At 40.1% G+C, this 11,114-nt stretch overlaps 1 protein-coding gene across 1 annotated transcript; it reads left to right on the plus strand.

The window, feature by feature from the left end:
* Positions 1 to 48: 48 nt before the first annotated feature.
* Positions 49 to 8,616, plus strand: LOC115672543 (phytyl ester synthase 2, chloroplastic-like). The gene is made up of 14 exons (XM_030594350.2): positions 49 to 575; positions 1,018 to 1,069; positions 1,732 to 1,787; positions 2,037 to 2,195; positions 2,487 to 2,591; positions 3,380 to 3,486; positions 3,678 to 3,799; positions 4,752 to 4,860; positions 5,564 to 5,694; positions 6,033 to 6,402; positions 6,669 to 6,782; positions 7,332 to 7,417; positions 7,527 to 7,636; positions 7,922 to 8,616. The coding sequence occupies exons 1-14, from the start codon at positions 140 to 142 to the stop codon at positions 8,110 to 8,112; spliced, it is 2,148 nt and encodes a 715-aa protein (XP_030450210.2). The 5' UTR covers positions 49 to 139; the 3' UTR covers positions 8,113 to 8,616.
* Positions 8,617 to 11,114: the final 2,498 nt, after the last annotated feature.

An 11,114-nucleotide genomic window follows, 5' to 3' on the forward strand; every position in this document is an offset into this window, starting at 1 on the left:
AATATATTTTATATTTATAATGTATCTCCTTTAAATCTCTCAAGTCCGCCACTTCTCCGCCACAATCAGATTTTCCAGATTTTACACATTTTGTTTTCGTCATCTCACCTTTCTGCTGGTCCTCTCTGGTTTGCTCTCCATGGCGGCAAGCGCAGCTTGTCTCTTCCCGTCCGTCTTCTCATCGGCTCTCCGTCGCCGGAGCGAAGCTTCAGCCGCCGCAGGCTCCGATCAGAACCCGAGGCTCAGTTCATCGTCCACTCGCAGATTCGCCGTTTCGACGGAGCAAGTGTCCTCCTCCGCAGCGACCGCAGCTCCCTTTCCTCCGTCGAGACCGGTCAGTTTCCTAGAGAACGGGCGGAGCGACGAGAAATGCGGAGAAAAAGCGAGCGGCGACCAGAGCTCTTCGACGCCGTTCATGGAGGACGTGGAGCTGGAGAGCGGACGCGAGAGGTTGAGGAGGTTCTTCGATGAGGCGAAGGATCTGACCAGAGCGGACGGCGGACCGCCTCGCTGGTTCTCTCCTCTGGAGTGCGGCTCTCGCTTGGAGAAGTCGCCCCTGCTTCTTTATCTACCTGGTGAGTTCCCTCGAGGTCAACGTTGACGTCGTAACTACTTAACGTTCTTGCTCGCGGTTGTGAGATTTGTTACCGTTTGATTTCGTTGCCTTTGGTGGTTCATCGTTGAAGTGATCTGACAGGAGTTTTGAGAATTAAACAGGAATTACACAATGACGCTTCCGTGATTTCGACCATGATTATCTCTAGATATTCGTTGTCGGGGGCGTTGCCTTTTCAGTTAATGTTGCTTTCTTTACTACGAGTGACAATTAAGAATCTAACAATGTCCGTTTCTTCTGTTACGGAGTTGTTGATGTGCAGCTTGATGTTGGAGCCTTTTCCGCTTTTACGTACAGACGTCACTTTAATCTAATCATATGCTGTTTGGTTTTCTGTGAAATTTATTCGATGTTGATGGGGGTTTCGGTGCTCTCTGTTTCCCTATGCGTTTGTTTCTCAGGAATCGATGGCACTGGAGCTGGCCTTACTTTGCAGTACAAACAGCTCGGAAAGTAAGCACGCCTACTCTTACTCGATTATTCAATCTTCCAGTTCAGCACTGAAATTTCTGCATCTAATTCTGCTTATGGCTGAAATGCATCAATCATCTCTACACTATACTTTTGAGCACTCTGGTTTTGAGCGCCCACCTGAACTTAACAAGGAAACGAAAGAGGGGGAATAGCAATAGCAGTGTCTGGCAACATAAGGCGGCTAGCTTGTTTATAAACATACGACCTCAATCCCCTCCCAGCTAGATCAGTTATCATGTCGCACAGTTTGAAAACTTCGAATATAAGTACGTCAAATTGAAGCAGAGTGCATTCTGTTAAGATGGATTTGCGCGGTACATATTAGAGATATGATATAGCTGCTTCACGAATCAGTTTTCTTTTCTCATTCGTAGCAAATCTGATGAAATTCGTTCACTCCCTCTGTTCACCGTAGAACATGTGGTGATTGCTGCACTCTGCATTTGGTTAAAGTCTCTTTCCTCTCTCTCCTGAGCTTGGATGAAGTGAGACGAGTCACAGAGCCTGTGTTACCTTACTGTCCTCTGCGGGCTACTCAGGCTATTAATGACTATACAATCTGTTTCATGCGATAGATGATGCACTTCACTATTAATGCAGCAGTAAATGACTTAACTAGATGAATGTTTTCATGTATGAAGGATGTTCGACATTTGGTGCTTGCACATCCCAGTCATGGATAGAACGTCATTTCTAGGTCGTCCTCTTTCTTACTCTCTCCAACTGTTTCACCAATTCTGAATATATTGTAACAATCTGAGGACAATATCATTTGTAATCAACATTTTAATTGTGATTCTTTCTAGCTCCATTACGTAGTAAAAGCATACCGTGTTATATATTCTGGAGTTGTAATACGGTAAAGCCAGGTGACAACAGATGCTTTGAGTTCTCTCATCTTAATACCATACGAGTTGATAACTCCTAATCAATTTGCATGGCTCAGACCTGGTGAAACTGGTCGAGAGAACAATTAAGGCGGAGGCCTACCGCTCCCCAGATAGACCTATATATCTTGTTGGAGAATCGTTGGGAGGATGCCTTGCATTAGCCGTCGCAGCACGCAACCCTGACATTGATCTTCTCTTAATCTTGGCCAACCCAGGTGAGAAACACTTTCTAGTGAAGTTAAATAAATGCAGCAGGATGAGGAAATCAAATTATTATATTAACTCGGAAATGATCGGTATTCTAACTCATAATCTCTGGAAAAACAACGGAGACAAGAATCTTATGTATATGCAGCAATTTCTTGTGGTAAATGAAATGCTCTATGTGAGTTATGCAGCAGCCAAATTGAATTATGTCGGATTAAGGCTTATGTTCATTTAGAACCTCTGTCGGTTGTGGCAGCTTTGCCTATTAATTACTGAACACCACGCATGTTTTTTTGCAGCCACCTCTTTTGACAAGTCACAGATACAACCTCTATTACCTTTGCTGGAGTTAATGCCGCAACAGTTGCAGCTAAGCTATCCTTTCATCCTGAGTTTGATGGCAGGTTTGTGTTGCTCCTCATTATTGTATTTTGCTACACTTTTCCATGTAAAGCAGAAAATGTTTCGGGCTTATTTTCTCACTTCTTATTAGTATACCAGGCTACTGACTTGTGGATGCTGATAATATAGAAATCTACAGTTGAGGTCTAGAGAACGTAAGCAGAGAGAAAAATCTTACTGAAGAAACTTTTGAGACATGTGGCCTCCTTAAGCCAAGAAGCAAGGGGCAAATTTGGATGAGCATCTGCAGTACATCATCATGTTCGATATAGCGACTGCTTACTAATCTTAGATGAGCACTGTATTAATTGTTAATTGAAAGCCTCTGGACATGTTTGCGTTCCGACTAATTGAAAGCAAGTGTTATTGGAGAATTCGACTTCAAAAACTACTGAATTACTGAGGATAGCCTGGGCATGGTTGCCCGTTAATGCCATGGGTACCGCACTTGCGTATTTAGCGAACCTTTCTATCCAGCTTCTCTCTCTCCTAACTGTTTTTCTTTTACAACCTACATTAATTTGTGGTGCTACAATTACAGGCGACCCCCATAACATCTGTTTCATAGTTTTAGATGATGGTTGCCCATTTTTAGGAATACCTTATTGCTTGCCGATGTGAAAAGGGGCATGGGCTGCTGTGTAAATTAGTTGGGGTGATGCTATTACTGAAGTGCTTCTAAAGTGTGGCTATAGTTTGGGCACATTCAGTAGTTGGTACCATATATATCCGGCTGCAGCCATGCTGTAATCTTCTCCACTTATTCCAGTTCATTTCTGATATATATAAGGTGATCCTTCGAGGACGTTCAAGGCTAGCACAGCAAAAGGGCTTCCTCCTCAGCAAACAGTTGGAGAGCTATCAAAGGACTTTTTGGCCATCCCATCTTACAAATCTGTAAGCTAAACTGTGGCCACCATCTTCGCGAGACTAGCAAGCTTTTCTGCAATTATTTTCCTCGAATTCACGTAATGAATAGAACTCTTCCCAATTCCATTTTCTTCAGACATGAACAACAGGCTAGACATGCACTATGTATCTCCACTGTAAGTTTTTGCTGGGAAAAAGATTTATGGAAACATTTTCAGGTTCTTGCTGATATTCTTCCAAAAGGAACACTTCTGTGGAAGCTTCAGATGTTTAAATCGGCTTGGGCATATACAAATTCACGCATTCATGCTGTCAAGGCACAGACTCTACTTCTTATAAGGTAATATTAGATGCTGGGAGATTGGAGTTTACGATGATTATGTAGATTTTGGCAGGGCATATATCCCCGGCTAGTTTTATTGCTATCTCACTCATCTACAAGGAGGAAAAGATACTGACACATTGATATATTATAGCAAAGACAAATGAGGATAACTTGTTATCCTTTTGTTTACTGTCATTGAATTTCTTTTTAGCTACTAAGTTACTAATACATTAAGTTTCCTAACTCCTTTAGTGAAGCAAACTAAATGGATTCGCTCACATGTTTGTGAGACTAATATGAAAAATTTCTAGCATGTAAGTATAATCAAGTTAATCAAGTAAGATCTGCATCACTTAAATATATTTGCATTGAAGAGGAATTTACTTGGGCCAGGAAAGCCAAAAAATAAGTGGGTAATTAGAGTTTTTAAGGTATATGGACGAGCCCTTCCACATGTGAAAGACATAACTCATTTTCTTGAATTCAGATATTAGATAGTAAAAACAGGCAATGCAATGCAATGCAACTACTATCGCAATGGATATTGTCCCAATATCTTTGACAGAGTTGAAGGCTACAGCCTCATTTGGAAGTTCGAACTTCAATGAGATTTCTTTAACTAAAGGTTAAATTATTGTCTTAATTCAACTGCATAGAGTCATTTAGTAAAAAATATATTACTGGCTAGTGGCGATGCCATCGCTACGACGGATTTGTCCACTGTTAAGTGGAAAGGTCATTGTAATCCTTCATTTTCTTTGCTTGAATCAACCTGATTTTGTGAACAGCATGATGGTCACCATCTCCTTTTTGGGTGATCTATCTGCTTATGAGGTGCTTGGTCTTTCCCTTTGTCCCCTTTCTTCAACTTTTATTATATACAAACTTCTTATTTAAAGTTGTGGTCGTCATGTATTTCTGTGAGGCAAATGTAGACTAACTTTTTTATTGGGATTTGTAATTTTAGTGGGAAGGATAAGCTATTGCCAAGTCAAGCAGAAGGTGCCAGACTAGACGATGCACTGCAGAGAAGTGATCTCCGCAAGTTTGATGATTCTGGTCATTTCCTTTTCTTGGTAGGTTTCTCTCTTTCCAGAAGCTAGAATTACGCATGAACTACTATCTCATATGTGTCCTGCAATTTTAATAGAATGGAGAAGAAAAATCACCCTTGGAAAGAATTGAACAAATTTTAGTGTCCCACAATCCTTTCTAGCTTGGTCTGCCATATCAAGTGAAAATGTCAAGGATATGAACAATTTAGAAACTTACGGCTAGTCTTGAGTGTTATTCTTCCTAACTATTCGACTTCTGAACTTCCATTATGTCCCATTCGAGTATTGTGTTTTCCCTTGGTGAAATTTTGCAAAGCCATTAATATTAAAATTACTCCTTTGATTGATACTTCAAATAGGTATTCTGCACTATTGTTTGGAGATAGTCTTTGTTACTGATCACTAAACTCTAGGTGAAAAAATATTATCACTTTTTTTACAATTATAACCATGGATATAAACTCTATTACATGAGTATATGATCCACATACTACTTTTTGTGTAACCGATGTATCTCTGTTGGATGAATGATGTCACTGCAGAATCACACTCGTGAAACTGTATACCCTACTAACCCTGCGCATAAAAAATATGATGTAGTTTAGCTTCATTGAAGGATTCTCTTCACTGATATAGAATTGCATTATGCTTTTTGCAACTAATATGGGTTTAGTTTTATCTGTCGAGAGAAAGTGTCATTTTTCTATTTGTTCTTTGCATGCAGGAAGATGGTTTTGATTTGGTTACCATTATTAAGGGTGTTAGTTTCTACCGTCGTGGAAAAGGTCTTGACTATGTTTCAGACTATGTGCCACCAACCCCTGCTGAATATAAGAAACATTATGAATCAAACAGGTAAAATTTTTAGTCTGAACTTTGTTTGAGGATCAAAAAAGATAGTAGTTTAGGACAATTGGAAAGTTCACGCATATCGTGTTCTGTGTACTTAAATTTGCTTAGCTAGTGACCTTATGGCACCGTCCATTCTAATATCCACTCATACAGTATTTTAAAGGTTCAATGAAATGAGCTCACAAAAAGAAGATGCGTCTTGTATGGTCAAAACAAAATAATTTCAGTTGACTAGTTTGTTTCCATATCAATATCGTCGTGTCCACTTTAAAAGAGTTCCTACTTTGGATTAGTTTTCAATCTTTAGACTATTCTTATCTAACCAACTTGCATAATCTTAGATGGTTTGATGAGATAACCGCACCGGTGATGCTGTCAACTTTAGAGGATGGGAGAATTGTCAGAGGTCTGGATGGGATTCCATCGGAGGGGCCTGTTCTGTACGTTGGTTATCATATGTTGTTGGGGCTTGAAGTGGTTCCTCTGGTTGTCCGATTCGTAAGCCAGAAGAACATACTTTTACGAGGGATAGCACATCCTATGATCTTTCAGAAATATGGAAAAGGACAAACGCCTGAGCCGGGTTTTTATGATACTTTTCGGATGATGGGTGCGGTACCTGTTTCGGGGACCAATTTGTTCAAGCTCCTTTCGTCAAAGTCTCATGTCTTGCTCTATCCAGGAGGCATGCGTGAAGCGCTTCATCGTAAGGTACTAGTGCTAGATACTCGGTGTACTCTGATGTCAGAGATTATATAATTGGTGAAAGAACCTGAAATTGGATCAAGCCTTCTGTTAATAAATAAATCATGTATTGCTGATAGTTTTTTATCGGCCGCTCGCTCCAATTACACCGCTGTAATGTCCATGTATGAGGCATGCCAAGCACATACTCAATATGCATGTTTTCTTGCTCTAGCAAAGATAAAATCTGCCCCTACATCAAAACTTGAAGTAATGTTATATGCGATTGCCAGGGTGAAGAATACAAGTTATTTTGGCCGGAACAGTCTGAGTTTATCAGGATGGCAGCCAGATTTGGAGCTAAAATAGTGCCTTTTGGTACTGTTGGAGAAGATGACTTTGGTGAAGTAAGTACTCTGTGAGCTCTTGTGGAGCTTGTGCTCCTATCATTGTATGTTAAAGATGCATGGAATTGTTTACAGAAGGTTTTGGTTTTTTTTACTGCATATGTTTTTGGCTGATGGAGTTTGTCTTTTGACTTGAAAATTAAGCAGACAGATACATGTAGAGCTGGATGCTCTTATTTTTCTTGCATGCAATGATTGCTGCTGGTAACTGGCGTAATTACACCTGAAAATCTTTGGCTAATTTGATGGAGATGTCAGAACTTGTTGCAAAGCTTTTAACAGGATAGCATCAACAGAATATTGCTTTCAAATGCTTTCATATTATCCTCAAGCGCAGCGCATTCTTTTCTAAAAGTAAATAATTGGATCTCGACCCGTTAGTTGCATGAAGGCATATGGAGAACTTTATTTAATCCACTGAACATCAGTATTTGAGCATAAATCCAACTCTGATACTTCATGTGCACATGATTTGATCGTGTAACTTCTTGCAGATGTTCTTCAGTCAAAGTCCACATGGTTGTTCAATCTAAATTTTGCACCTTGCAGGTCTTTTTTGATTATGATGACCAAATGAAGATCCCATACTTCAGGGACCAGATTCGACAAATGACAGAAGAATTTGCAAAAGTGAGGTATGAAAGTCCAGAGGATTCCAATTTATTTTTCTTGTGAATTTACCCCTAGTCCCTATCAATCTGGTCTATATGTGATGAACAAAAATCTTTTGCATGACTTTGATAGGGCTAACTCAACTGGAGAGGTAGCCAATCAAGACGTGCACCTTCCTTGGATTCTGCCAAAAATTCCTGGGCGGTTCTATTATTGTTTCGGAAAACCAATAGAAACAGCAGGTATGTCCATTGCTGCAGCCTACTTTCCGATTCTCCATAGATATTTGAGATTGATTCTTGGAATTAGCTTTTGCACATCAAGCCGTCATGTCCAAAGAATTGGCATTGGTGAATGGAGATGAAGCCATCCTTAGATCCATCCAAGCACTCATCCATCCCGTCACTGCTTCAATTTCCATTGCATAACTTGTGTTTCTTATGTTCAATTACTAGTGCGTTTTTTTCTTTCCTTTTTCTGCTGGAAAATGCTCATACATTAGATCATGTGTTTGTACACTCCTGAAGGGAGGAAGCAGGAACTGAGAGACCGGGAAAAATCCCATGAACTGTATCTACAAGTCAAGTCGGAGGTAGAGAGATGCATGGCGTACCTGAGAGAGAAACGAGAGAGCGATCCTTACAGAAGCATCTTCTCCCGATTGATGTACCAAGCCACACGGGGTTCCACATCCGAAATTCCAACATTCAAACTGTGATCGGAACCTCATCGGAGAGGGACCGTATTGCTTGGACTTACTCCAGAGTAGCGTAGGCCACACACAGGTTTTACTGTACAGCGTAACAGGTCTTCGGTCGATTATTTCTTCTCAAAGGAAGGAGAATTATTACATTCCTGGTGAAAAACAACGTCGAGGGAAGGAAATTGATGCTGCAAGAATGTCTTCGACATTTGTTACATGGGACATTATCCCCAAGCAATATCATTTGACCAGAACAAAGGTTTCTGAGATTTCGGATCCGCGACATTCCGCGACTGCTGTGTTCGATGGTAACTCAGGAGCCTCCCAGTCTGAAGAACAACTATGGATGGGCTTTTCTTCTTTTTGCTTTATGCGGCTCTTTACTAAATTGTGTCCATAACATTTATCTTGTAATTTCAGAAAGTAAAGAGCAGCTTTGCCTTCAGAACTGGTGAATGTAATTGCGGATGCACTTCTCCATCTCACCCCATCCATTAATTCGAAGTTGTTCCTGGTTTATTCTTGGCGTTTCTTCCTCTTTTCAGGCGATCATCAAGTTTTGAAACCTTGAGCACCATCCATTTCACGCAACCACTCCCACCGAAATGCGAGATAGCTATTATTGGCTAAAGGTACCGTCACTTGCACCTATGTGACATATTTACGATACCGTGATTATATACTAAGCGGTTGAATTCTCATAGTTTTGACTCAATAATCAAATTTTTACCAATAGAGGTGAAAATAGTAACTATAGAGGCAGTCGAGATCATGGGTTCTATAGCCAAATTGCTGCAATTGCACCGGAAGTTACGACTTCATGTAAATTACGACTTGTGGAAGAAAATACAACAATTTCTTTATTGACATGAGATCTCACCTCGATTTTCGCTGGCGGGATAGAAGGCTCCCAACCAATTTTGGTGGTCCGGCTAGGTGGCTAATGTATTTTAGAAGATAATTACTAAAAAAGTTATAAATCTATGGTACGGATATCAATTCAGTTATACATCTTTCAATTTTTGTCAATAATTGGATCTGGGCGAGAGCATCGCGGCCTTCACCCACCGTGAGCAAGGACCTCTACGCCCTCGTCGGCCAACAGGTGCGGGGGCCCTCACCCAGACCAAGCGAGGGTCGCCGGCCCTCACCTGTGGCCAGCGATGGTCAGCTAGCGATCTCGCCGGCCAACATTGTAAAAAATAAACATTCTAAAAAAAATTAAAAATTTAAAAAATTATTTATGTCAGCTCCAATTATGTCACGTAGGACCGCCGACGATTATGTCCGCGATTTCCGGCCTAAATTGGCAGGATGGACTGAATTGGTACCAATGCGAAAAAGGCTTAGGACTAAATTGATTTAATTGAAGGTTTATGACTGAATTGGTACCAATGCACTAGCTATATGAATTTTTTGATACTTTTCCCGTAGATAACATCTATGACTGTACTTTCCAAGACGTAGATGTTTGTTGCTTCATTATTCTTTCCTTGATTGAATTCCCATAGCACGTGTATAACTAAAACGTGGATTTTTGTAGCATTCACTGTTGGGGTAATTTTTTTTTTTTAACAAATTCACCATTGGGTGAGTGATACGTGGATGAATGCGATTACAAAATCATCTCCAAGTGCACATATCATCCGTCCAACCGTCCTTGATTGAATTCCTATAGCACGTGTATAACAAAAATGTGGATCTTCGTAGTGTTCACAATCGGTTGGGTGGGGGGGTGGTACGTGGACGAATGCAATTACAAATTATCTCCAAGTGCACATGTCACCGTGCTAACAATTAAATCCAACCTCGCATATTCTCCATAATGACCCTATTTCTTTGCATGGTATGCATATCCATTTAATTTTCATATCCAAAACCTGCCCATTATTTTGTGTCGATATGATGGAGTATATAGAAACTGCATGTCTTTGGATATCGAACATACGCGTTCTTATATAGAATCTACAGTTCAAGGCCAAAAATTTTCAGAGATGTTAGAAGTTCATATTAGTTATGCGAAGGCCAACGATTACTTAACGGTCGTGTTATTTTACAAGATTGACCGTCTAATGTCGGTTATTATTTTTAATTTAGGAAACTGAGAGACTGACGTTCCTAGTTTTAGATATATTTTATGACCGTCCTCCTTCTTCCTTGGCTCAATTAAGGATTGGAAGAGATTTTCTAAAAAAAAATTTGATGGGCGGATTTTATCGAAATTGTCAGTTTAGATAGTCATATATCTCAGGTGCAGCCTCAACTTTATCCGGTGGCCAATCTTCTCGCCATCTCATATGTGGTTATAAAAGCATTCGTTATGTTAAAAAATCGACAGCAACTTTCATGCTAGCACGATTCTTTGTGTTAAAAAATTCGTTCCAGTCTGTTTCTAGGTTTCAAATACTGAGAGATTTTGTGGGACCACTGCCAACTATTCTAAAAGCCTCACGCTTAGACCATGCTTAGTCTGGTCTTTTTTAATTGGAAAGGCAAAACAAATGGGGCCTAGAAAAATTCGAACTTAAAACCTCCTGCTCTGATACCATGTGAGATTTTGTAGGACCGCTGCTAACTATTCTAAAAGTTATGCATGGTTTATTATTTAAATATTCTAATAGAAACCAATCTTGATAGGGTAGGTTACGAGTTTCAGGTTTGAAACCTACCCATCCTGAAACCGCTTACTCCTATTTTGTGAATGCCGGTAGGGGTGAGCAAGGGTCCATGGTAGGCCTTGCAATCGGACCGGACCGACCGGGTTCTAATCCGATTCCAAAATCTATAAGGTAGGTTTCAGATTTCAAAAACTGGAAAATCGGTCCCCACAATGTAAGTACCAAAGGTTGAACTCCATTTGCTATGATAGTGAAGTAACTCTTTTAAGTCTCGTTAATAAGGTCCTTCGAATAGTTAGATCTCAATAAAAGTTTTAACAAAAAAGAGAAATACTATATTCCTTATTAATAACGATTTCTAGCAAAAACGATTGGGTGTTCAAAACCTTTGACAGATTT

The sequence above is a fragment of the Syzygium oleosum genome, unplaced genomic scaffold (assembly GCF_021117445.2).
Source record: "Syzygium oleosum isolate NSW1041296 unplaced genomic scaffold, Sole_v2.1 Sole_v2.08, whole genome shotgun sequence".
NCBI classification, from domain to species: domain Eukaryota; kingdom Viridiplantae; phylum Streptophyta; class Magnoliopsida; order Myrtales; family Myrtaceae; genus Syzygium; species Syzygium oleosum.

Excerpts from the sequence above, each read along its gene's own strand:
- LOC115672543 (XM_030594350.2), top strand. The coding sequence starts at position 140 with ATGGCGGCAAGCGCAGCTTGTCTCTTCCCGTCCGTCTTCTCATCGGCT. Across the intron at positions 3,487-3,677 it reads CCATCCCATCTTACAAATCT|GTTCTTGCTGATATTCTTCC; the intron begins GTAAGCTAAACT and ends AAACATTTTCAG. Across the intron at positions 3,800-4,751 it reads CAGACTCTACTTCTTATAAG|TGGGAAGGATAAGCTATTGC; the intron begins GTAATATTAGAT and ends TTGTAATTTTAG.